The sequence below is a fragment of the Cherax quadricarinatus genome, chromosome 5 (genome assembly GCF_038502225.1).
Source record: "Cherax quadricarinatus isolate ZL_2023a chromosome 5, ASM3850222v1, whole genome shotgun sequence".
NCBI classification, from domain to species: Eukaryota; Metazoa; Arthropoda; class Malacostraca; order Decapoda; family Parastacidae; genus Cherax; species Cherax quadricarinatus.
In genome coordinates this window covers 48,217,510-48,245,009 of record NC_091296.1, presented here as the reverse complement: position 1 = coordinate 48,245,009, position 27,500 = coordinate 48,217,510, and the positions used below count along the sequence as shown (strand labels likewise).

At 42.7% G+C, this 27,500-nt stretch overlaps 1 protein-coding gene across 2 annotated transcripts in view; it reads right to left on the bottom strand.

Moving 5' to 3' along the window:
• Positions 1–8,038: 8,038 nt before the first annotated feature.
• LOC128685132 (protein turtle homolog B-like) overlaps positions 8,039–27,500 on the bottom strand; it is a 519,018-nt gene continuing 499,556 nt past the window's right edge. For both annotated transcript variants that reach the window (XM_070101774.1, XM_070101768.1), the window contains 3 exons: positions 14,755–14,927; positions 14,198–14,277; positions 8,039–8,941 (listed from right to left, as the gene is read on the bottom strand). In XM_070101774.1, coding sequence (XP_069957875.1) covers positions 8,819–8,941; positions 14,198–14,277; positions 14,755–14,927 — 376 coding nt within the window. In that variant the 3' untranslated portion in view covers positions 8,039–8,818. The remainder of the gene's footprint in view (positions 8,942–14,197; positions 14,278–14,754; positions 14,928–27,500) is intronic.

Here is a 27,500-nt window from a genome sequence, read left to right as displayed (position 1 = left end):
AAGAAGCGTTAAGCCACAAGGGCTATACAGCGCTGCAGGGTAGGGAAGGAAGCAAGGGAATTGGATGGCAGAAGGGAGGGGGGATGATCAGCAGGTTACAGAAAACAGCGGGGCAGGGGATAGTACGGGGGTAGAGGGTAGCAAGAGATACAAGTAGAAAGGGCTGAAAGTATCAAAATTTGTGGAGTAAGTCAGTCGTTGTCAAAAAGTCAATGAGAGAGTCCGGATGAAAGGTGGGTCCATCAGCGAGAAGGGAAGGTAAAGAGAGAGCAGCGGGGCGAAGACGACGACAGAGGTAAATTCTGCGTGCTCGTTGATAAAGTGGGCAGTCCAACAGAATGTGGCTGACTGATAATGGAGCTTGGCAATTCTCACAGAGAGGAGCAAGACGCCTCTCCATGAGATATCCATGAGTAAGACGAGTATGGCCAATGCGAAGACGGGAGAGAGTAGTCTCCCAACCTCGACACTGGTGATAAGAAGACGGCCAGTAACCTATACTCGGTTTAATAGACTGAAGTTTGTTGCCGAGCATAGTAGACCAACGTTGTTGCCAACGGGTGTGAAGGTGGGAAGATATTACAGCAAAATAGTCCGTACATGGAATACCTCTATAAGAAACTGGTAGGTCATGTACTGCTGACCGCGCAGCAGTGTCTGCCTGTTCATTGCCCTGTACGTCAACATGACCAGGGACCCAACAAAAAACAATATCTTTATGCTTAGTAAAGATGCGGCGTAGCCAAAGTTGGATACGGAGGACTAAGGGGTGAGGTGTATCAAATTTTTGTATAGCCTGTAAAGCACTAAGGGAGTCTGAGACAACCACAAATGATGACACAGGCATAGATGCAATACGGATAAGTGCTGTAAGGATGGCATATAATTGAGCAGTAAAAATACTAGCTGAAGATAGTAAATGCCCTTGTACGACGCTGTCCGGAAACACTGCTGCGAATCCTACGCCGTCAGAAGACTTAGAGCCATCTGTGTACACAGCAATGGCATGAGAATGAGAGTGAAAGTGGTCAAGAAAAAGAGAGCGGGAAGCGACCGTAGACAGTTGGGCTTTCGAGCAAGGGAGGGAGAAAGAACAGACTCGAACAGCTGGAACTTCCCAGGGGGGTAGGGAAAAGTGTGATGCTACATGTACATAGAAAGGTGGTAGTTGAAGAGAAGACAAGAGCGAATGAAGGCGAAGAGAGAAGGGACGGAGTAAGCAGGGGCGGCGAACAAATAAAGAATGTCTACTAATATCAGTGACCATTCTATAAATGGAAGGATTGCGGAGATCATGAGAGCGTACATAGTAGCGCAGGCAATGGGCATCACGGCGATCGGATAAGGATGGAACGTTCGCTTCTGCATAGAGGCTTTCGACAGGGGAAGAGCGAAAAGCACCAAGGCATAAACGTAATCCTTGGTGATGAATGGGGTTAAGGCTAGAGAGAGTAGCAGGAGATGCCGCTGAATAGATCTGGTCACCATAATCAAGTTTCGATAAAATAAGGGTGGAATGTAGGTGAAGGAGGGTTCGACGATCAGCTCCCCACGAAAGATGAGCAAGGGTTTTAAGAAGGTTCAGCCGGCTGTGACAAGTTGCCTTCAGAGAGGTAATGTGAGGTTTCCAGGATAACCTACGATCAAAGAGGAGGCCCAGAAACTTGACTGTATCACGTTCAGGGATACGTGAGCCATAGAGGTACAAAGGATGATCAGAGATGACAGAGCGTCTAGTGAAAGTGATTTGGTGGGTTTTAGTGCTGGAAAATTTAAACCCATGTGTGGTGGCCCAATTGGAAACACGGTCGACTGCATGCTGGAGAGAAACTGTAAGGAGGTGACAGTCAGCGCCTGCACAGGCAATAGCGAAGTCATCAACATAGAGTGATGACCAAATATTTGATGGAAGACTAGAGGCCAAATCATTAATAGCAAGGAGAAAAAGTGTTGTGCTCAGAACACATCCCTGGGGGACACCTTCAGCTTGGATAAAGTCCGGGGAGAGCACATTATTAACCCGAACACGGAAATGCCTGTCAGTTAAAAAGTTCTTAAGGAAGGATGGTAGATTGCCTCGAAGGCCTAAGGAGTGGGCTTGGGCTAAAATATTATACCTCCAAGTTGTGTCATATGCCTTCTCAAGATCAAAAAATATGGCAATAACTGAGTGGTTATTCGCAAAGGCATTACGAACATACGTATCCAAGCGCAGTAAGGGGTCTATGGTAGAACGTCCCTTACGAAAGCCATATTGACGAGTGGAGAGACTGTTGTGTGTCTCTAAATACCACACTAAACGTCTATTTACTAGACGTTCCATTACTTTGCAAACTGCACTGGTAAGAGCAATGGGACGATAGTGGGAGGTTTCATGTCCCGTAGTGCCTGGTTTGCGGAAAGGGAGAACAATGGCGGATTTCCACAGCTGTGGAAGAACTCCTTGTGACCAAATAAGATTGTAAAGGCGTAATAGGACTGCAAGGGCTGACTGATGTAAATGTTGTAGCATACGAATATGAATGTCGTCGGGCCCAGCTGCCGATGATCGACAAGCTGAGAGTGTTGCCTCCAGTTCTTGAAGTGTAAAAGGCACATTATACTGTTCTTCTCTGAGAGAAGAAAAGTCCAAGGGTGCTAACTCTCTGGCAGACTTTGAGGAAAGAAATGAGGGGCATAGATGGAGTCCCTGAGAAATACGGACCAGATGATTGCCAATTTCATTGGCAACATCTAGTGGGTTTGCTATATCAACACCGGCAACCCGCAGAACAGGAGCCGGGTCAGGAGAATATTTACCACTCAGTTTTCGTACTTTTTTCCAGACTGCACTCATAGAGGAAGCAGAGGTGATGGTGGAGACATAATCTCGCCAGCAAGTGCGTTTAGCGTCACGGATGACACGGCGAGCGATCGCACGCTTCTGTTTAAAATCAAGGAGTCGCTCTGTGGTTCTATTGTACCGGTACCTGCCCCATGCAGCGCGTTTCAAACGTACTGCACGAGCACAAGCAGGAGACCACCAAGGCACGCATTTCTGAGAATGCCTGCTCGAAGTTTGGGGTATAGAATGAGAAGCTGCGGTGAAAACGGAGGATGAGAAGAGGTGTAAAAGCTCATCGATGGAGGACGAAGAAGGAACCTCTTTAAAAACAGTCAGGTGTGAGTAAAGGTTCCAATTTGCCCGATTAAATTGCCAGCGTGGGGTGCGAAGAGGTGGCGAATATGAAGGGGAAGTAAGAATGATTGGGAAATGATCACTGTCATGTAAGTCCGGGAGAACAGACCAAGTAAAGTTTAATGCGGCGGAGGAAGAGCAAACTGAGAGATCGATGCAAGAGAGAGTATGAGTCCGAGGATCAAAATGGGTGTGAGTACCTGTATTTAAAACATGGAGGGGGTGGGTGGCAAGAAAAGCCTCTAACTGAATTCCACGGGAATCACAGTGAGACCCTCCCCAGAGGAAATGGTGGGCATTAAAATCACCAAGTAACAGAATTGGTGGCGGTAATGACGAAACAAGGAAGGCAAAATCCGGAATAGATAATGCCCGAGAAGGAGAGAGATATAAAGAACAGAGCGTATACCACCTATGTAAGTGGATACGGGCTGCTGTGTAATGCAGCGAAGTATGAACAAATAGCTGATGGTACGGAATATCAGTGCGGAGAAGAAGGGCACTTTCATTAAAGGTCCCATCAGGAAAAGGATCTGAAGAATACAATAAATTATAGCCTGAGATGTGAGAAATAACAGCAGAGTGTAATTTTGGTTCCTGTAAGCAAACACCAACAGGGGCAAACTGGGAGAGTAACATCTGAAGCTCACCCCGATTACCCCTGAGGCCACGTATATTCCACTGTAAAAAGGCCATGAATGGCAATGATAAAGATACTTGAAATCCGCAGGTAAGGGTTCCTACGGACTAGGAGGGTTAGAAAAGTCCACATGCGGAGGCAGTGGAAAATGTTCAAGCAGCGAAGGAACGGTGCGCTGTGAAGAAAGGAGTTGCGCAGATGGAGCAGAGGAGAGAGAAAGAGCGGAAGGTGGATCAGTGTCCATTGATGGTTTGGTCTCTGCAATATATTCAGAGATTGCTTCAAGTGTTTCAGAATTCAGAGATGTCGTATGGGAGACAATATTGGGAATGGTAGGGGGAGGATGAGTAAAGATTGGAACTGTATTGGACTGTACCAAGGTAGGGGGGGGCGAAAGGGTGGAGGGAACTGGAGAAGCGTGGCAGGGGACAGAAGAGACAGGAACCTGGGAGGTGGCAGAAGAGGAAGAAACTTGGGAGGGAACAGGGGAGGAAGGTACATTACGAGGAGGAGAGTGAACCTCTGCACTTGTAACTGAGCCAGTGAGAGGGGAAGAACTAGGGACAGAGACAGGGAGGGTAAAATGAGGAGGTGGAAGATGGGTAGGAGGTGTTACCGGACCTTTTTTTGACTTTTGAGAAGTAGAGGGACGATTGGGAAGAGGTGTCGTACGAGGTCTCGTCGATACTGAGGCTTGTAAGAGAGAACTCGAAGAAGCGAGATTAGACTGAGGCGTTGAAGTAGGGACGTCTGAGCCGAGGACAGCAAAAGGATTAGATACAGGAGTGATTATGGGAGAGGTAACCACAGAGGTGGGTGTAGAAGATGGGATACCAGAATAATTTCACAAAAATCATTCTGAACCCAACAAAAGAAACATAATTCATTGTCTTTATTTATTAATAAATTATTGTAAACTTATGTAAAATATATTTAGTTGGATTAGGCTAAACTAAATTACGCTTTTAAGATAAGGTTAGGTAAGTTTTGTAAGTTTTTTTTTGGTAAAAAATTATTAATTTTTTACATTAACGTATATGAAAAAAATATATATCTTTAAACATATAAGGGAAAATTTTAGAAAGGACTTAATTTCAATTATTTTTTGCTAATTGTACAGTTTTACCTATTCAAGAATTATGTGAATTAAAATAAGGGTCGGAGTGTAGGAGAGAAGTGTAGAGAGAGAGATTTTGGGAGATGTTAATCGAGTGTGTAGGAACTTTTGAACCAAGTGAGAGTAATTGTGGTAGGCGACTTAAATGCTGAATTAGGAGACACATTTAAAGAGGGTGTGGTACTTAAATTTGGGGGGTGCCAGATGTAAATATTAATGGGGCCCTTGGATTGAATTTTGTATAGAAAGGAGTTTGGCTATAGGTAATACATATTTTAAGAAAAAGAGGATAAATAAGTATACAAGATGTGATGTAGGGCGCAATGACAGTAGTTTGATGGACTATGTATTGGTAGATAAAAGACTGTTCTGTAGACTTCAAGATGTACATGTTTATAAGGGGCCAGAGATATATCACATCACTTTTTATTTGTAGCTACATTGAGAGTAAAATGAACACGGGATACAAGGAAAATGGAAGCAGCAAGTAAAAGAGAGGCGAAGATTTTTAAACTATACGAGGAGGCAGTTATGGTAAGATATAAACAACTATTGGAGGACAGTTGGGCTAGTGAAAGTACAGGTAATGGGGTTGAAGATATATGGGGTAGGTTTAAAAATGTAGTGTTAGTGTGTTCAGCAGAAATTTGTGGTTGCAGAGAAGTAGGTGCGGGAGGGAAGAAGAGCGATTGGTGGAATGATGATGCAAAAAATAGTAAGAGAGAAAAAGTTAGCATATGAGAGGTTGTTACAAAGTAGAATTGGTGCAAGGAGGGAAGAGTATATGTATAGAGAAAAAGAGAGGCTAAGAGAGTGATGAAGCAATGTAAAAAGAGGCCAAATGAGAGAGTGGGTGAGATGTTATCAACAAATTTTGTTGAAAATAAGAAATGATTTCGGAGTGAGTTGAGGAAGCCTAAGGAACGAATGGATTTGTCAGTTAAAAACAGGAGAGGGGAGTTATTAAATGGAGAGTTAGAGGTATCGGGAACACAGAAGGAATATTTTGAGGAACTGTTAAATGTGGATGAGGATATGGAAGCTGTGATTTCGTGTATAGGGCAAGGAGGAATAACATCGTCTAGGAGTGAGAAGAAGCGAGCTCTGAGTGTGGGGGAAGTTCGTGAGGAAGTGGGTAGAATGAAAGAGGGTAATGCAGCTGTGATAGATGGGATAAAGATAGAAATGTTAAAAGCAGGTGGGGATATAGTTCTCGAGTGGTTGGTGCATTTATTTAATAAATGTATGGAAGAGGGTAAGTTACCTAGGGATTGGCAGAGAGCATGCACATTCCCTTTCTATAAAGGCAAGGGGGACAAAAGAGAGTGCAAATATTATAGGGGAATAAATCCGTTGAGTGTATCTGGTAAAGTGTATGGTAGAGTTATTATTGAAAGAATTACGAGTAAGACGGAAAGTAGGATAGATGAAAAAGGAGGCTTTAGGAAGGGCAGGGGGTGTGTAGACCAAGTGTTTGCAGTGAAACATAGGTGAACAGTATTTAAGAGTAAAGAGGTTTTTATGGCAATTATGGATTTGCAAAAGGCATATGACAAGGTGGATAGGGGGAGTAAAGTGGCAGATGTTGCAGATGTATGGAATAGCACGTATGTTAATGAAAGCTGTGAAAAGTTTTTACGAGGATGGTGAGGCTCAGGTTAGAGTATGTAGGCGAGAGGGAATTTTTTCCCCAGTAAAAGTAGGCCTTAGACAAGGACGTGTGATGTCACAATTATTGCTCTAAATATTTATAGATGGGCTTGTAAGAGAAGTGAATGCTCGTGTGTTGGTAAGAGGTGTGGGGTTACAAAGATAAAGAATCCAACACAAAGTGGGAGTTGTCACAGTTGCTCTTTGCTGATGACACTGTGATTTTGGGAGATTCTGAAGAGAAGCTGCAGAGGTTGGTGGAAGAGTTTGGAAGAGTACGTAAAAGAAGAAAATTAAAAGTGAATATATGAAAGAGTAAGGCAATGAGGACAAAAAAAATTAGGTAACTAAAGACTGGATATCAGGTTGGAGGGAGAGAATATGGAGGAGGTGAATGTGTTCAGTTATTTAGGAGTGGACGCGTGAGCAGATGCGTCTATGAAAGATGAGGTGAATCAAAGAAGTGACGAGGGGAAAAAGGTGAGTGGTACACTTAAGTGTGTGTGTAGACAAAGAAGTTTGTCCATGGAAACAAAGAGGGGAATGTATGAGAGTACAGTTATACCAACGCTCTTACATGGGTGTGAATCATGGGTGGTGAATGTTGCAACAAGAAGAAGGCTGGAGACAGGGGAGATGTAGCTGATGGCAATGTGTGGTGTGAAATTAAGACACATGTGCAGCATCTGGGTATCTTTATTGTAGACGTGTGTCTTAATTTCATCTTGTCGGTATTATATACCATTCTTGCACAATATGTGGTGTGAATGTAATGCAGAGAATCCGTAATTTGGAAATCAGGAAGAGATGCAGATTTACCAAAACTATTATTTAGAGGGCTGAGGAGGGGTTGTTGAGGTGGTTCGGACATGTAGAGAGAATGGAACAAAATTTAATGACTTCGAGAGTTTATAAATCTGTAGTGGAGGGAAGGCGGGGTAGAGGTCGACCTAGGAAGGTTGGAGGGAGGGGGTAAAGGAGGTTTTTTTGTGAGAGGGGCTTGGACTTCCGGCAAGCATGAGTGAGCGTGTTAAATAGGAGCTAATGGAGACAAATGATTTTTAGGACTTGACGTGCTGTTGGGGTGTGAGCAAGGTAAACCGGCAGACCGGACTTGAGTCCTGGAGATGGGAAGTACAGTGTCTGCACTCTGAAGGAGGGGGGGTGTCAATGTTGCACTTTTATAACTGTAGTGTATGTGCGCCTCTGGCAAGACAGTGATGGAGTGAATGATGGTGAAAGTTTTTCTCTTTTGGACCACCCTATCTTGGTGGGAATCGACAGATGTTTATATATATATATATATATATATATATATATATATATATATATATATATATATATATATATATATATATATATATATATATATATATATATATATATATATATATATATATATATATATATTCATAATAATAATTTGTACAAATAAAAAAGAAATATTGTGTATTACAAACGGCTTACAATTAACATAGTTTTTTTTATCAATGTTTGGCATCTTTCGTAAATGTTCATCACTTCGACAACATAATCCAAGTACTGATGAGGAAATCATGGGGATGGCAGGGAAGTCAGAGTGCTGTAGTACTGTAGTAGTCGTCACCTCCCAGGATATTCATACATGTAAGACACAAATGCATACACACACTTGGAACATCGAGACACTCACGCATTTATTCCCTCCAAACACACACACACACACACACACACACACACACACACACACACATTCAGCGTTACATTTACACTAAGTTACATTTCGTGTTGCCAGATGGGGCGACCCTTCATCAAGGCAGCTTTCATCCTGGCTGTGTGTGGAAAGTTTTGACACTCTTGTCGATACTGCTGAATACCTCCCACAGCAATGTGTTTAAGGAATGAAACAGCATTCTGGCGATCGATACTGTTGATCCTAGTGAAGCCGGTGACCTGCACATTTGGCGAAAAGCCTATAAGTGTGCTAACGTTACTCAGATGTTGTCTACGACCTTCAGGTGTGGTCGGTGGCCAGAATAACTGACTGACCAGAATATCCTCACTGACTTCCGATCTAGGTGAAGCTGGTAGCCTCCCTGACATGTGCTACAGGTATGGTTAATCAGCCTGACTTCTGCTCCAGGTATAGCTGATTTGTCTGACCTCTATTTAAGGTGTAGCAAAACTGATCAGCTTCCTACAGGAATTACGGGCGGCGCTGTACATTCAGGAACCAATAGTGATGAGGTCCCAGTTATACAAAGCTCTCGTCACGACCTAGGTGATGAGGACTGCCTGCGTCCCTGTACAAGGCTCGACCACCAGTGCCGTTGGGTGTGAGTTGAGGTCCTTCACTAGACCCTGACGCGCCTATCACCTGGGAAAACACAACACAACAGTTACTTAAACCTTCAGCTGAGGCTGGAGATGACGTAAATGAATCGGAAATCAAAACAATCCTCAATATGTGTAACGAACGAGTGAATGTATGTGTGTGTGTGTGTGTGTGTGTGTGTGTGTGTGTGTACTCACCTATTTGTACTCACCTAGTTGAGGTTGCGGGGGTCGAGTCCGAGCTCCTGGCCCCGCCTCTTCACTGATCGCTACTAGGTCACTCTCCCTGAGCTGTGAGCTTTATCATACCTCTGCTTAAAGCTATGTATGGATCCTGCCTCCACTACATCGCTTCCCAAACTATTCCACTTCCTGACTACTTTGTGACTGAAGAAATACTTCCTAACATCCCTGTGATTCATCTGTGTCTTCAGCTTCCAACTGTGTCCCCTTGTTACTGTGTCCAATCTCTGGAACATCCTGTCTTTGTCCACCTTGTCAATTCCTCTCAGTATTTTGTATGTCGTTATCATGTCCCCCCTATCTCTCCTGTCCTCCAGTGTCGTCAGGTTGATTTCCCTTAACCTCTCCTCGTAGGACATACCTCTTAGCTCTGGGACTAGTCTTGTTGCAAGCCTTTGCACTTTCTCTAGTTTCTTCACGTGCTTGGCTAGGTGTGGGTTCCAAACTGGTGCCGCATACTCCAATATGGGCCTAACATACACGGTGTACAGGGTCCTGAATGATTCCTTATTAAGATGTCGGAATGCTGTTCTGAGGTTTGCTAGGCGCCCATATGCTGCAGCAGTTATTTGGTTGATGTGCGCTTCAGGAGATGTGCCTGGTGTTATACTCACCCCAAGATCTTTTTCCTTGAGTGAGGTTTGTAGTCTCTGACCCCCTAGACTGTACTCCGTCTGCGGCCTTCTTTGCCCTTCCCCAATCTTCATGACTTTGCACTTGGTGGGATTGAACTCCAGGAGCCAATTGCTGGACCAGGTCTGCAGCCTGTCCAGATCCCTTTGTAGTTCTGCCTGGTCTTCGATCGAGTGAATTCTTCTCATCAACTTCACGTCATCTGCAAACAGGGACACCTCAGAGTCTATTCCTTCCGTCATGTCGTTCACAAATACCAGAAACAGCACTGGTCCTAGGACTGACCCCTGCGGGACCCCGCTGGTCACAGGTGCCCACTCTGACACCTCGCCACGTACCATGACTCGCTGCTGTCTTCCTGACAAGTATTCCCTGATCCATTGTAGTGCCTTCCCTGTTATCCCTGCTTGGTCCTCCAGTTTTTGAAACAATCTCTTGTGTGGAACTGTGTCAAACGCCTTCTTGCAGTCCAAGAAAATGCAATCCACCCACCCCTCTCTCTCTTGTCTTACTGCTGTCACCATGTCATAGAACTCCAGTAGGTTTGTGACACAGGATTTCCCGTCCCTGAAACCATGTTGGCTGCTGTTGATGAGATCATTCCTTTCTAGGTGTTCCACCACTCTTCTCCTGATAATCTTCTCCATGATTTTGCATACTATACATGTCAGTGACACTGGTCTGTAGTTTAATGCTTCATGTCTGTCTCCTTTTTTAAAGATTGGGACTACATTTGCTGTCTTCCATGCCTCAGGCAATCTCCCTGTTTCGATAGATGTATTGAATATTGTTGTTAGGGGTACACATAGCGCCTCTGCTCCCTCTCTCAATACCCATGGGGAGATGTTATCTGGCCCCATTGCCTTTGAGGTATCTAGCTCACTCAGAAGCCTCTTCACTTCTTCCTCGGTTGTGTGCACTGTGTCCAGCACTTGGTGGTGTGCCCCACCTCTCCGTCTTTCTGGAGTCCCTTCTGTCTCCTCTGTGAACACTTCTTTGAATCTCTTGTTGAGTTCTTCACATACTTCACGGTCATTTCTTGTTGTCTCTCCTCCTTCCTTCCTTAGCCTGTGTGTGTGTGTGTGTGTGTGTGTGTGTGTGTGTGTGTGTGTGTGTGTGTGTGCACTCGCTCACCTATATATATCGTTACGGGGGTCGAGTTTCAGCTCTTGGCCCTACCTTTTCGTTGGTCATGACTAGGGTCACTCATGTGGCTTCGAGAGCCACAGGAGAGTGAAATACTTCCTAGCGCCCCTGTGACTCATCAGTGTTGTCAACTTTGAGCTGTACCCTCGTCTTCCTGTTTTCCATTTTCCAAACAATCTCTTCCTCTTCACTCTATCAAAAATACCTCAAGGTATTTTGTTCGATATCGAATTATCAAATCGCCCGAATTCCTTCTGTCCTCCAGTGTATCGGGTGAGTTCCTTAACCTCGCCTCACAGGAGACCCTCCCCTCCTTAGCTCCGGAACTAGTTTCATTGTAAACCTCTGCACTTTCTCTAATTTCTTGATGTGTTTGACCAGTTGTGGGTTTCAAACTGGTGCTGCATTCTCAAATCCTTCCCGTGCTGCTTCTCTCTCTGCTACTACTTCCACAATATATCAAACTCAGGATCACGAGGTTTCTAGCACTGAGGGGCTTTTCATCTGCAATATTCCCTCTCTCAGAACCACTCAGAATGAATACAAAATGTAGCCTTGCTGGTTCATCTCCCTCTTCCTTTCTGGTTGTGATCCTAATATGAAGTTCTCAACGTGGCCATAGTTTCTCCCAGTCAATATTCTTAAGGTTAAGCTTTGCAATTATCACGTAGGCTCTTCTAACCACCACATTCAATTTACCTGCCATTGCTCTGTTTTCATCATATTTTTCTCTTGGTCTCTAGCTGTTTAGTGGAAAATTGGACATCACTGTTTCCACCACCTTGGGATCCCCGGTCTTCAGCATGCCAACTATGTGGCCATCTTCTTCTCCTCTGTCCATTCCTCTCGTCTCCTTAAAACTCCACTGGTTTCTCATAAGCAGTGCTAGTCCCCACCTTCTCTGTTAAGTTAGGTTTTCCTGAAAATCTAATAGCCAGCTGAGAACGTTTCATTATCATCTCCATGAATTTTGTCTCTGTGAATACTAGCTATATCTGGGGATGCCTCTACTATTTGTTCGTCCCATTCATTATTCTCATTTGTAATTCTGTTTGCTTTGGAGTACCATACTTTCAGCTTCCTCTCCGTTATTGTGTTCCGGTTCATAGAATCCTTAAACAAGTTAGGATCCTAGATGCAGATGGGGATGAGCGAGGAAGTTTGAGTGAAACGGGACATGGAGTCTTGGGAGTAAGAGTGAGAGGCAGTTGTGAGGAAGATACTTGTGATGGGGGTATAGGCACTGTGGGTGTGAGTAAGAGGGCAGGATATGGCTTGTTTTGGTTATCGTGTTTGGGTGGGAAAGGAGGCTAGGTCTTGATGGAAGTCTATGTGTGTGTGCGTGTACCTGGCAGTCTTCCGATGGCTGAGCTTTCATGGCTGCCGATGCATGCCCTGTCTCTCCTTCCCACCTCTAGCGTCTTTGTACTTTCTCATTTCTTCCCACTCACCTTTTTGCTCTGTTCCAGTCTAGGTGCACCCAGTGGTATTTCTCTGTCAACCACAACCCTTGTTTCTGCTGCATGATCCTGTCTCGTGCCATTTCTGTTGCGAGGTTCATTCTGATTGTATGCATTTTTCCCTTAAGGTACTTTCCAAAACTTTGAAAACTTGTCGTGTGGATCACTTCAATTTCCCCACCTGTTAGGTTTATGATAGTTTGAATATCCTGTTCCTCCATCTATTTTATTTCATCATGACTCCTCCCATGGGAAATCAGCAACCTCTCTCTCTCTCCCTACTTCCTTTCCTGATCCCCTTATCATCTGCACTTCCTAGTTGCCTGACAGTATTTCCGAAAAGGTCTTCTTTTCAATTTCCTCTTTTCCTTCAGTTCCTCAACTATTATTATTCCTGCTATCATCTAAATATCTCTTTCTTTCATCAGCTTCAGGTCCCTCTTCAGCTCTATCAGATCCACTTCCAGGCTTTGCACCCTTGCCTCTGCAGCTGCAGCCTCTCTCTCCCGTTCCCTGTTCTCTTCCATCATTCTGTAAAAACACTAAAAAAAAAAAATTCCCACTCATTTTCCGTCTTGCTCCTAAGCCCTGCTACAATCATTACACTCTCAGTTCATTACCCTTCTGCCTCTCTTTCTCTTCTGACGTATGGGCTCCAGGTTTTGCTGTTGTCGGGTTTCCTTAGATAGCAGCTTAATAGTGGCGAACCTTCAGTCCCTGCCCTTCCTGTGTGCAAACAGCTCTGTACAGGCCTACGTATCTGAGTTTTTTTTCTGTGTTCTTGTGAGAGTGTGTGTGTGTGTGTGTGTGTGTGTATTTGTCAAACTCAGTTGTCAATAAACACTTGGTCATATATTTGTGTGTGTGTGTGTGTGTGTGTGTGTGTGTGTGTGTGTGTGTGTGTGTGTGTGTGTGTGTGTGTGTGTGTGTGTGTGTGTGTGTGTGTGTGTGGTTTGTGTGTGGTTATTTATATCTTGGTACCTATTTGTATCCTGCGAAATATTTTTTTTTCTGGAAGGCGACCCAGAACAGTCTATGAACAACCGGGTACCTATTTACTGCTGAGAACAACAAAATGTAGCCAATTCCTCCTTCACTTATTTTCGATCAGGGAAAAGATTTAGTAGGTGTTGTTTTTCACTAGTAAAGCGTGATGACCGAGCTGCTTCTCGTCAGCATGTGTAACTTATACTTTTTTTCGTCTCTGCAAAAGTCAAGTCTGTGTGTGCTAGCAAACGAAGGCTCGATCCTCCGCCACTGCTTGCGCCGAATGACCCACATGGGTTTAGCGCATCTTACAAATCCATTAATAACACAAATTTCAGATAATGTTTAAACTTTACTTCCCCTTCATGTGAGATCCGTTATCCAAATATATGATAATTTTCAAGTGACAGAAACTCCAGGTCTGCCGGAATTAAACTTTTGAAAGTTCTGAGGCTAATGAACTCCTCTAAATACGTATGTACACTGATGAAGAGACAAAACAAGTGTAAAAAAACTTGTGGTATTTTGTTTTATACAGAGTGAAACGTAATTACAATTAAGATTTGTTCTACACATGGGTATTTTCTTCAGTGTTGTTAGGCGGTGAGACTTGTGTCATGTTGCTCCAAATAGAGACAATCAAGATAGATATATTCCTCAGAATCTATAATATATATTCCATTTAAAGCTTATCAACAACACGGTCATGAAGATTGACCAATGTTGACCAATCAAAAATAATCTAATCTCCAAAACAGTGAATAAACTAACCGCTCAGCATGCATGCGCTGAGAAATATGTATCTCAGGTTCCATTTATCCCAAACTTACCGTAGTATGTGTGTACGATTGCGATCTTCTCGTCGGAACGATTTCAGGACATTTTTGCCCCTCCAGGAGCTGTGCTGTTTCTGAAAAGACAAAAAGTAAACGACTTCATTTTCCAGTGTGCGAGCGAGACTCCTTGTCCTATCAGTTCATTTGTGTCACTGCTGAAAAACTAGACGATTCTACTAAACATAACAAACAATTTCATCCACTGAATGACGCGTTTCTCTACGTAAAAGGAAACAGTTAATTTGTGGAATTTTTTAAGTGTCAACTGACGTAGCAACTGAAGCCGAACTTTATAAAAAGTTATTTAATATAAAATATGTTGATTTAAATGATATTGAAACTTCCATAACCTTAGTTAACTGATTGCGCATCTTACCGTTGGAGCATCATACCGTTGTGACATCACACTCTTGAAACATCTTACTGTTAAAGCATCTTACTGTTGAAACATCTTATTACTAAGCATCTTAGTACTGAAATATCTTAATGTTGAAGCAACTTATCGTTGTAACATCTTATTACTTAAGTATCTAACTAATGAAACATCTTACCGTTGGCGGTTTTAACTACGTCAGGACCGTCCTCATCATCATCATCGTCGTCATCATCATCGTGAGAAATACGGGAGGCGTGGTCGCGCCCACTCGAACACATTTTGGAAGCTGATGTGGGCTGACCTCCTCCCACACCCACGTCTCTGTCCCCGTGCCGGATACAGTTGCATCTGGGCGGTGACAAGAACACCAAGAAGATAAATTGGTTAAACAGGTATATTTGTTTTCTATGCCGTCAATCTGTCAGCGCTGATTTATGTGTAGGTGCAACTTTCACCTTGGAAAATAAATGAGTGCTTGATGAATGTGTGTGTGTGTGTGTGTGTGTGTGTGTGTGTGTGTGTGTGTGTGTGTGTGTGTGTGTGTGTGTGTGTGTGTGTGTACTCACCTACTTGTGGTTGTAGGGGTCGAGTCACAGCTCCTGGCCCTGCCTCTTCACTGGTCGCTACTGGGTCACACTCCCTGAACCGTGAGCTTTATCATACATCTGCTTAAAGCTATGACTGGACCCTGCCTCCACTACATCGCTTCCCAAACTATTCGACTTCCTGACAACATCCCTGTGATTCATCTGTGTCTTCAATTTCCAACTGTGTCCTCTTGTTGCTGTGTCCCATCTCTGGAACATTATTTGTCCAGCTTGTCAATTTTTCTCATTATTTTATATGTCGTTATCATGTCCCCCCTATCTCTCCTGTCCTCCAGTGTCGACAGGTTGATTTCCCTTAACCTCTCCTCGTAGGACATACCGTCTTAGCTATGGGACTAGTCTTGTTGCAAACCTTTGCACTTTCTCTAGTTTCTTTACGTGCTCGGCAAGATGTGGTTTCCAAACTGGTGCCGCATACTCCAATATGGGCCTAACATATACAGTGTACAGGGTCCTGAACGATTCCTTTTTAAGATGGCGGAATGCTGTCCTTAGGTTTGCTAGGCGCCCATATGCTGCAGCAGTTATTTGATTTATGTGCGCCACAGGAGATGTGCCCGGTGTTATACTCACCCCAAGATCTTTTCCTTGAGTGAGGTTTGTAGTCTCTGTCCCCCTAGATTGTACTCCGTCTGCAGTCTTATCTGCCCTTCCAAAATTTTCATTACTTAGCACTTGGCGGGGTTGAACTCCAGAAGCCAGTTGCTGGACAAGGTCTGCAGCCTGCCCAGATCTCTTTGTAGTTCTTCCTGGTCCTCGTCCGATTGAATTCTCCTCATCAACTTCACATCACTTGCAAACAGGGACACTTCAGAGTCTATTCCTTCCGTCATGTTGTTCACAAATACCAGAAACAGCACCGGTCCTAGGACTGACTCCTGTGGAACCCCACTCGTCACAGGTGCCCACTCTGACATCTCGCCACGTACCATGACTCGCTGCTGTCTCCCTGACAAGTATTCCATGATCCACTGTAGTGCCTTCATTGTTATCTCTGCGTGGTCCTCCAGTTTTTGCACTAATCTCTTGTGTGAAACTGTGTCAAACGCCTTGTTACAGTCAGAGAAAATGCAATCTACCCACCCCTCTCTCTCTTGTCTTGCTGCTGTCACTCTGTCATAGAACTCCAGTAGGTTTGTGACACAGGATTTCCCGTCCCTGAAACCGTGTTGGCTTTTAAGCTCATTTCTTTCTAGGTGTTCCACCACTCTTCTCCTGATATTCTTCTTCATGACTTTGCGTACTATACACGTCATTGACACTGGTCTATAGTTTAGTGTTTCTTGCCTGTCCCCTTTTTTAAAAAATTGGGACTATATTTGCGGTCTTCCATACCTTAGGCAATCTCCCTATTTCGATAGATGTGTTGAATATTGTTGTTAGGCGTACATAGCACCTCTGCTCCCTCTCTCAGGACCCATGGAGAGATGTTATCCGGCTCTATCGCCTTTGAGGTGTCTAGCTCGCTTAGAAGCCTCTTCACTATTTCCTCAGTTGTATGTAGTGTGTGTGTGGGGGGGGGGGATGTGTGTGTGTGTGTGTGTGTGTACTCACCTATATGTACTCATCTATATGTGGTTGCAGGGGTTGAGTCATAGCTCCTGGCCCCGCCTCTTCACTGGTCGATACTAATTCACTCTCTCCCTGCTCCATGACATTTGTCATACCTCTTCTTGAAGCTATTTATGGAACTTGCTTCCAAATTATTCCAGTTCCTGACAAATCTATGACGAAAGAAATACTTGCTAACATCCCTATGACTCATCTGGGTTTTCAGCTTCCAATTGTGTCCCCTTGTTTCTGTATCCCACCTCTGAAACATTCGATCCTTGTCCACCTTGTCAATGCGTCTTAGTATTTTATACGTTATCATGTCCCCTCTATCCCTCCTATCCTCTAGTGTCACCAGGTTGAGTTCCCTTAACCTCTCCTCATAAGACATACCCCTCAGTTCCGGGAATAATCGTGTTGCAAATTTTTGCACTTTCTCCAATTTCGTGACGTGTTTAACTAAGTGAGGGTTCCATACTGGAGCCTTACGTACACTGTGTACAATGTCGTGAATGACTCATTACTCAGACGTCTAAATGCCAATCTCAGGTTTGCCAATCTCCCATATGCTGCAGCAGTTATTTGATTGATGTGTGCCTCAGGGGACATGTTCGTTATAATGCTTACCCTAAGATCCTTTTCTTTAATTGACGTTTGCAGCTGTTGGTTTCCTAACCTGTACTCCGTCTGCGGTCTTTTGTGTCCTTCCCCAATCTTCATGACCTTACACTTACTGGGGTTAAACTCCAGAAGCCATTAGTCAGACCATATTTGTAGTTTGTCCAGATCCCCTTGTAATCTTAACTGATCCTCGCCCACTTGTATTCTCCTCATCGGTTTCACATCATCGGCGAACAGTGACACTTCTGAATCTATTCCTTCCACCATGTCATTCACGTATACAAGAAACAGCACCGGGCCTAGGACTGAATCTTGTGGAACCCCACTAGACATATTCCCCCACTCCGACACTTCAGCACGTACCAACACTCGTTGTTTTTTTCCTGTCAGGTATTTCGGGATCCATTGCAGTACTTTCCCCGTTATTCCTGCCTGCTCCTCTAATTTTTGCACCAGTCTCTTGTGTGGTACTGTGTCAAAAGCCTTCTTGCAGTCTAAAAAGATGCAATCTACCCATCCCTCTCTCTCCTGTCTTACTTCTGTTACCTTATCGTAGAACTCAAGTAGATTTGTGACACAGGATTTCCCATCTCTGAAGCCATGCTGACTCGTGTATGAGCAAAATCTTTTCAATGTGTTCCGCCACTTTTCTCCTGATAATCTTTTCCATGACTTTACATACTATACAAGTCAGTGACACTGGTCTGTAGTTTAATGCTGCCTGTGTGTCCCCTTTCTTAAAAACTGGAACTACATGTGCTGTCTTCCACGCCTCGGGCAACTGCCCTGTTTCGATAGATTTACTGAAAATTGCTGCTAAGGGCACACACAGTTCCTCTGCTCCCTCTCTCAGTATCCGTGGAGATATGCTATCTGGGCAAACAGCCTTTGAGGTATCAAGGTAGCAGTTTCTTCACCTCTGCCTTGGTTATGTGTATTGTGTCCAGCACCTGCTCTTGCATCCTACCTCCACAGTTTGCTGGAAGCATTCCTGACTATTGTGAACACTTCTCTAAATCTTTTGTTTAGTTCATTACATACTTCTTGATCACTCTTTGAGGGCTCCCCTCCTTCTTTCCTCAGCCTGATTACCTGGTCCTTGACTGTTGTTTTACTCCTAATGTGACTGTATAACAACTTTGGTTCAGATTTGGCTTTTGATGCTATGTCGTTCTCGTATTGCCTCTGGGCCTCTCTCCTTATCATTGCATATTCGTTTCTGGTTCTTCTGCTCAGCTCCTTGTTTTCTTGAGTCCTTTGCCTTCTATACCTTTTCCATGCTCTAGCACACTTGGCTTTGGCCTCTTTACACCTCCAAAAAAACCATGGGCTCACTCTGGTCTTACCATTTTTTTCTGTTGCCCTTTGGTATGAACCTTTCCTCTGCCTCCCTGCAGTTAGTGGTCACTATTTCCATCATTTCATTTACTGTCTTTCCATCTAGTTCTCTTTCCCACTGTACTTCATGTAGGAAACTTCTCATTCCTATGTAGTCCCCTTTTTTGAAGTTCGGTGATGCTGCATTCTTCAGTGTTAACTCTACAAGATATTCGAAACTCAGGACATCATGATCACTAGCGCAAAGGGGTCTTTCGTGGGTGATATCCCCTATGTCTGAACTATTCAAGGTGAATATGAGATCCAGCCTTGCTACAAAATCCTCTCCTCTCTCTCTGGTTCTATACCTAACATGTTGGTCCATGAAGTTCTCCAGTACAGTCTCCAACATAATAGCCCTCCATGTTTCTGGTCCCCCATATGGCTATAGGTTTTCCCAGTCAATCTCTCTATGATTGAAGTCCCCCATTATAAGCAATTTTATCCTACCCATATGAGCCCTCCTGGCCACTTCAGCTAGTGTATCCACCTATCATCACCTTTGAACCCCCAGTCTGAAGCGTTCCTACAATGAAGTCGTCTGTTTCCCTTCTTTCCATTCCTCCCATCTCCTCAAAACTCCACTGGTTTTTTTATGAGCAATGCTACTCCTCCCCCTCCTCTGTTCTCTCTGTCTTTCCTCATAATCTGATATCCAGGTGGAATAATTGCATCTGTTATCATCCCTGTAAGTTTTGTCTCTAAGTGCTATGATATCAGGTGATGCATCAGTGATGCATTCTTGCCACTCTTCACTCTTATTTGTTATTCCATCTGCATTGGTGTACCATACCTTTAGCTTCCTTTCCATTACTGTATTTTGGGAGATGGAAGAGGAAGGTGCAGGCTGGGAGGGTGGGAGGCAGGGCACAATATTATGTGAGGCTGCTGTGATTGTGGAATTAGTGCTTGGGGGGGGGTGGCTATGGAGTGAGATTCATTTCTGTTTACTATGTTTGGTTGATATGTGGTGACAGGTGTTGAGAGGTTTCTGTAAGCATTTGTGTTTGATGTTTCCCCAAAGGCTGAGCTTTCCTGTCTGTCATTGCCTGTCCTGTGTCTCTTTCCTTCCACTGGTTTTGTCTTGCTCTCACTTTCAGTTGTTCCCTTTCCTTTCGTGTTCTGTCTCGATTGAGGAACACTTTTTGATAATCTGGAGAGTCCTTTAACAGTGGTTTCTGTTGTAGTATCCTGTTCCGTACCACATCTGTCTTGAATGCCAATCTGATTGGTCGATTTTTTCCCCTTGAATACCCCCCCCCCCCAAGTCTGAAAATTTTCTACCTGAGACATGTCCTTCTCTCCTGTTATTGCAATGACTTTCTTAATCCCTGATTTCTCCAAATGCTCTCTTTCATCATAGGTCTGCCCTTCAGCATCCTGAAGCCCATGAAAAATTATTGACCTCTCCCTCTCCTCTTCCCATTTCTTTTCCCTCTGTATCTCTGGATCTGATTTAAGCATCGTCTTTGCTGCTGCAAAAGATTGCTTAGCTCCATCCCCTCCTTCAGTCCCCTCGCTGCCTGATGATGTTCCCATTTCAGTCATCTTGCTCCTTTCGGACCACATCTTTAGATCCTGCTTCAGCACATCTATTTCTTCCTCCAATCTCTGCATCTTTGCCTCAGCTACTACAGCTCGTGATTCCCACTTCTTGCTCTCTGCAGATATTTGCTTTAACATGTTATTGCAAAGCTCGTTTAACCTTTTCTCCCATTGTTGTTCCATTTTGTTCTTGAGCCGTTCTACCCTTTCTTTTTTTTCCGACCAGCCATCATTGGTTCCCTTGCCTTCACGTCCTCCCTCTTGAGAACCCGTTTTGTTTTCATCCTGTTAGGATGTTTTAGCTGCTTCAGCTTATCGTAAAAATGTGTGTGTGTGGAGGGGGGATTTATGAGCTAATGTGTTAGGTTAGGTTTGTGCGCGCGCGCGCGCGTGTGTGTGTGTGTCTACTCACCTAATTGTATTCACCTAATTGTAGCTGCAGGGGTCGAGACAGCTCCTGGACCCGCCTCTTCACTGAACGCTACTAGGTCCTCTCTCTCCCTGCTCCATGACCTTTGTCATACCTCGTGTATGTGTGTGTATGTGTTTATGTGTATGTATGTGTGTGTGTGTATGTGTGTATATATAAGAACATAAGAATGAAGGAACACTGCAGAAGGCCCATACAAGGCAGGTCCTTATCAAAATGACCTCTACCCAAAGCTACCCAAGAATTTACTCCCGTACCCAGTGACAAATCAAACGCAGCCCTTCCAACTCATATATTTGTCAAATCTCTTTATAAAGCTGCCCTACTTGGAAGATTGTTCCACGTATCCACAACTCGGTTAGAAAACCAAAACTTACCTATGTCTTGTCTAAATCTAAATTGATCCAACTTAAATCCATTATTTCTGGTTCTTACCTGGTTCGACACCCTCAGTACTTTATTAATATCTCCTTTGTTTATGCCCGTCATCCACTTAAACACTTCAATGATATCTCCTGTCACTCTACGTCTCTCCAGAGAATGGAGATTTAAGGCTTTAGGTCTATCTTCATACGGGAGATTCCTTATACAGTAAATCATTTTAGTCATTCTTCTCTGTATGTTCTCCAATAAGTCTATATCCATCCTGTAGTAAGGAGACCAAAACTGAGAAGCATAATCTAAATGAGGCCTCACTAGTGATGTATAGAGCTGTATAATAACTTTTGGACTTCTGTTACTTATACTTCTTGAGATAATTCCAAGTAATCTGTTAGCCTTGTTGCACACACTTAGGCACTGCTGTCTTGGCTTTAGATTTCTGCTTTCCATGACTCTGAAGTCTTTTTCACATTTTGTATGATCAAGCTCTACTTCATCTAGTTTATAACTTCGAGGGCTATTTTCATTACTAAGGACTAGACCTTACACTTATCCACATTGCACTTCATCTACCATTTTACAGACCAAGACATTAATTTGTCCAAATCCTTCTGGAGTTCATTGCTCTCCTCCTCAGAATGAATCATACGGCCTATCTTTGTATCATCAGCAAATTTGCTCATGTCACTCGTAATCCCTTCATCAAGGTCATTAACGTAAATTATGAACAAGAGAGGGCCTAAAACTGACCCTTGTGGAACGCCACTAGTGACTAATCCCCATTCAGATTTAATCCCATTAACGGAAACTCTCTGCTTTCTATTGGTAAGCCATGATGCCTCTGTCCAAGCTAGAACTTTACCTCCTATACCATGAGCTGCCACATTTCTTAAGAATCTCTTGTGAGGTACTCTATCGAAGGCTTAACTAAAATCCAAATACATAATATATTCTTTATCACTGTCTGCCTCAAATGTTTTATTGACGAACGTCAGTAAATTTGTCAAGCAGGAACGACCTCTCATGAACCCATGCTGAGATTTATTAATCAAATTATGCTCTTCAAGGTGACTTCTAATAATGTCAGCTATAACTTATTCAAATAACTTGCCCACTATAGATGTCAGGCTTATTGAACGGTAATTTGAAAGAACGGACTAATCCACTGATTTGAATATAGGAACAACATTAGCCATCTTCCACAACTCTGGCACAAAACCAGTAAGGATGGACGCATTAAACACACTCGTTAATGGCTAACTAAGTTTCATTTTGCATTCCTTAAGTACCCTGGAAAACAATTCGTCAGGCCCCGGGGACTTATTTTGCTTCAGTTTTTCTGTTTGATAACCATGTCCCTCGTGACATACACACACATACACACGTGTGTGTGTGTGTGTGTGTGTGTGTGTGTGTGTGTGTGTACTCTCCTGTTTATGGTTGCAGGGGTCAAGACATAGCTCCTGGCCCCGCCTCTTCACTGATCGCTACTAGGACCTCTCTGTCTCCCTGCCCCTTGAGCTTTATCATACCTAGTCTTAAAATTATGTATGGTTCCTGCCTTCACGACGTCACTTACCAGACTATTCCGCTTCCCAACAACTCTATGAATAAATACTTCCTAACATTTGACTCGTGTGTGTGTGTGTGTGTGTGTGTGTGTGTGTGTGTGTGTGTGTGTGTGTGTGTGTGTGTGTGTGTGTGTGTGTGTGTGTGTGTGTGTGTGTGTGTGTCTGTCTGTCTGTCTGTCTGTCTGTCTGTCTGTCTCTCTCTCTCTCTCTCTCTCTCTCTCTATGTACCTATGATTACTAGTTAATTTAGAAGTGTCTTCTTGCAGTACAGTGTAGCAGAATTTGCTTGCGTGTGTTCCAATGCTTTAACATGTCAAAGCAATGTCCTGTATGTATTAGTATGTGAATGCGGCTGCATATAAAGTTCCAGAATTTATGGTTATGGAAATTTAGCTTAGTGGTGTGTGTGTGTGTATTTGAGAGAGAGAGAGAGAGAAAGAGAGAGAGAGAGAGAGAGAGAGAGAGAGAGAGAGAGAGAGAGAGAGAGAGAGAAATACTCACACGAAATTATTCACCTACATGGCATTTTATGTATCATACTCAATTTTCCAGGACTTCACATCTTAACAAGCAGTTCACTGGTGTGATGCCTCCCTTAAATCAGGGATTTTGTGATGCTGTCGCCGGAACCAGTGTGTAACAATTTTTTCCCCAATTTACTATCGTCTCACCACTTTTAAACAAATTATTATAAATTAATATTCCGACTGGATATCTTCTTGTTAATGGGACATTGCCTAATTATAAATCGTACTTTCTCCTTAATAGCGTGTTGTTATTAATCTTATTCTTATTCTCATTCATCCTTATTATATAAAAATGAATGCTGAACCGGATTGAGTCAGTCAGCTCAAGGGTTTGTGTGTGTGTGTATACTTGTGTGTCAGCGGATCTGTTGGCTATGGTAAAATTTTACGTAAAATTTGGCGCAATAGATCATTTTTTTTTTTTAAATCAAAGAAGGAGTGAAGATTTAATTAGGGAGGTCAGGCAGAGTTAAATGCCAGGATGTTTACAATGTCGATAGTGAATTATTCATACTCTATGACAGAAACAATAGTTTATTATGATGGAGAAACAGCTTGGCTTGGAAGCCCTCTGAGAGAGAAGGGTGTCTCACCATGTGGTGTCTGTGTGTTGCCTGTGTGTTTCCTGTACCTCTCAGTTATGGAAAGAAGAAGACTAGGAAACTAATTTCGGTTTCCTGGAAAACTGTTGCACAATTTATTGAAATTTGCTGCGAAACAATTTACTCCGGTGGGAGAATGGCAGATCATGAACAGCAGACCGCTTGGCTGAGTGAGAGTGTTCGTTACCCTGGATTTGTCTCTTCGATAAGTCTTAATATAGTTTCAAGTGTCTCCGAGGACAGGGAAGTGGTAGGTGGTGTGTCGTAGGAGGTGAAAAAAAGGAAGAGACGTTGGCGGTTGCCAAAGAAAGTAATGTTCATGGCAGACAATGTCCCCTCCTCTGAATGGGAGGGGCAGCGTCTTGGACTGAAAAAAAAACTGAATTGTAGCATCCTCCAGAACTGACTGAGAGAGACATAATAAAACAGCCTTAGTCAAGGCATGTGCAATTGCCTTTCGGTTAACAGAGGAAGCGGGAAAGTTGATACTTATACCAGGAGTTGCCAGTCTTGGATCGATAGGCATCATCCAGTATTACAGGTCAAGATGGGGAGCCTGCCAGAGCCACTGGAGGGTCACCTGACACTCTAAGATATTCCAGTTTCCTCCGGAAACAAAACCTACATTACAACACAAACGATAGCGATTCCTTTACTTTCCTGGATTCCTTTTTCTCTCTCAAACGAAAAATTGTCCTCGCTTATAAAGCCAAAAAGAGAGGAATAGATTGGGGTATTTCGATTCGATCCAATAAAATGGAGAAGTCTAATTCTGGAAAAAGTCTAATCATTGCGTCGTGGATAGTTTGTTAGGCTCAAAGTCTAATGAATATACTAGTCTTTCAGTCTTCCACCAGCAGTCAAACAACGATTAAAGTGAAACTCATGTAAATACATTCAGACATGCACCTGTCGGTGCATATAACATTGTATGACCTCTGGATGGTTTATTAGGGTTAATGCCTGACGAACACAGGATGAGGTACGAATCACCTGTACACCATCTGTCAAAAATGCTTTGTTTCGTAAAATAATGATAAATGAAAACTTTCGGTGTATTTACTGTGAGAGATATATACTTCTTGGTGTATATACCAAGTGTTGTGGACTCTCGTTCTTCGCGATAATTTGTACACCAAACGGGGAGTAGAATGAAATTAGCTCTGAGGCACCCACACCATCGTATATCCTCATATATTCTTTGCAGGACTGTATAGTGCCGTGGATTAGAGCGTCGTGAATTTTCGCTAGCCGCAGTGTTACATTATATATATATATATATATATATATATATATATATATATATATATATATATATATATATATATATATATGGTGATCATGGGGAAAAAATGCCACACGTTTCCTTAAAGAATTGGGTTCCAGACTCATCGACACCACCAGGGACCCAAGGGCATCCACTTTCATGTTCCAGCGCCTCAGCGTAGCCATCCAGAGGGGAAATGCTTGATGCATACTTGGCTCGCGTCCAGCCTCGGAGGAGCTGATGGAAATTCATGATCTTTAATACATTGCACCACTGTATTCATGTTTGTGTTTTCTGTAAATGTATTCTGTTTATTAATAAATGTTCACATAGAATATAAAATATAGGGAGTGGTAGGAGAAGAAAATATTCAAACAGCTCCGGGGAGAACCTTGAGTTTTCCCTGAGGTACGTTTATTGTCTTCTCTGAGGATGATGGTCCCCATTGCAGCCATAGAGGTGGTACTTCCATATATATATATATATATATATATATATATATATATATATATATATATATATATATATATATATATATATATATATATATGTCTATATCTATCTTTTAAGAATACTGGGTCAATCTAAAATATGTTGATAAAAAACTCACTAGCCAATGTTGTGGATGGTTTATGTAAGATTCTGTGTACCATGTGTGACCAGCTCTGTGTGAGGCTATCATATAAACCACTGGAAGCTGGACTCTCTCACTATCAATGTTTATTTTGGAATGCACATCAATGTGATCAACAACCACACGAGAGCTTGCAGTTATCCCGCCAATTAGGCTAAAGCCCAGGTCATTGTCCCCTAACAGTTCAGTCATTGAAAAAAAAAATCATAGAGTTGGCTTTTATAAAACAAGACAATCATTCATTGTTTTACATGAGCAAAGGGTAGTTTATTTTCTTAGCTTTCTGTCATGTTGCCCGTTTTATGTTCTTGTGTTTGCTGATAAACACTGGCGCCCATCTGGGAGAATGAGATAGTGTGCCCACTAGCCCAGCCTTTCAGAAAACATCGCACCTTCCATATCTACTACTTACCTAAGAGACTTTCCATTTCTTATTTACCTATAGCATTATTACACAGTTTCTAATGAAGCATTGATGACAGATTGAAAGACCTTGAATTAGCTTTTCCTAGTGGCTCGGCTTGATTTACTGATAGTTTTTTTCGCGATTGTTCACATATATGCATATAAATGAGAGAGCGAAACTGACATGAGACAAAAACGAAGAACAATGATAGTCCTTATATTTCGATATCTAGTTTGAAATCCTCTTAAGTAATGCAAAGGAACTAATGGCGAGTCCAGATGTTTATAGTAAAGTGTGTTTCAGTCATCATGTCAGGACAGAGTATTTAGGGTTTTCAAGGTACTTATTCATTTCCTGTTAGTCTACCTTTTTCAGAAACATGAAGGTATTCAGATTAATTTGTTTTTATATGGCAGCATAAGAGTTTCTGAGTAATTTTTATGTGGCATAATATCTAATGAACACATGAACATAAGAACTGATTAGTAATACATTATGCTTGCTGTTTTATGCTTGTCTGGTCATCTCCTTCACATTCCATATTGCAACCCTTGTATGTAGATGTGTTGTTGTGAAGGTATCTGGGATGTTCTTGTGTGAAAACCTGTGAAAATTCTGTGCAGAGGTGTGATTTTTAGTGAATATTTATCACATTTTTTTTTATTTCTTTTAATATGTTAAACTTTGCCTTGCAAACGATGTCATAATGTCAATTGATTGTGCAGTGCAAATTTCAGATATGTTGGAATAATGCAGAACCTTATTTGGCTGTGCATGACCGACCTCTTGTCTTCATTTTCTTAGTCCTAAGATCCCAGCCAGCTTCTCTTATGTACACTAAATTTCAGAGGTTGCAGGGGAGTTGGTATTGTCCTTGTGAAGCATTTACTAAATTCTAATCAACAACTTAGATTAAGCGTGCTGGAGAGACTGGTGGGGATCTTGAGGCTAGGATAAGTGGACACAAGCTCTCTCTCAGGTAGAGTCAAGAAAGTTCTGCACGTATCCAATATGATAACAATTCACAGCCTATTATGAATACAGAAATATAGTGTTTCCTAGACAGTATGACTAGCGAGGAACCAAACACTCTCCTTTCCCCTATACATGTCTTTCTTAATTCGTTTGTATATTCTGAAGGAGTCCTCTGCTAGAGATCAAGCTAGACGGGCTACTAGTCCTCTCTTCCGTCTCTATTATTTAAATTCTCGACATTAAGATTATAAACTAACTGTTGTGGCATTAATAACAAATAATTTAACTGGTCTGAAATTTCTTTTACACAGCGGACAAACACTGACTGGTCTGTGGTTACGCAGTGAATCGTTTATTCTGAAATGAATTATTCTATTTAATGCTATCAGGGCTAATACATCAGAGATTTCTACTTTCCAGTAATTG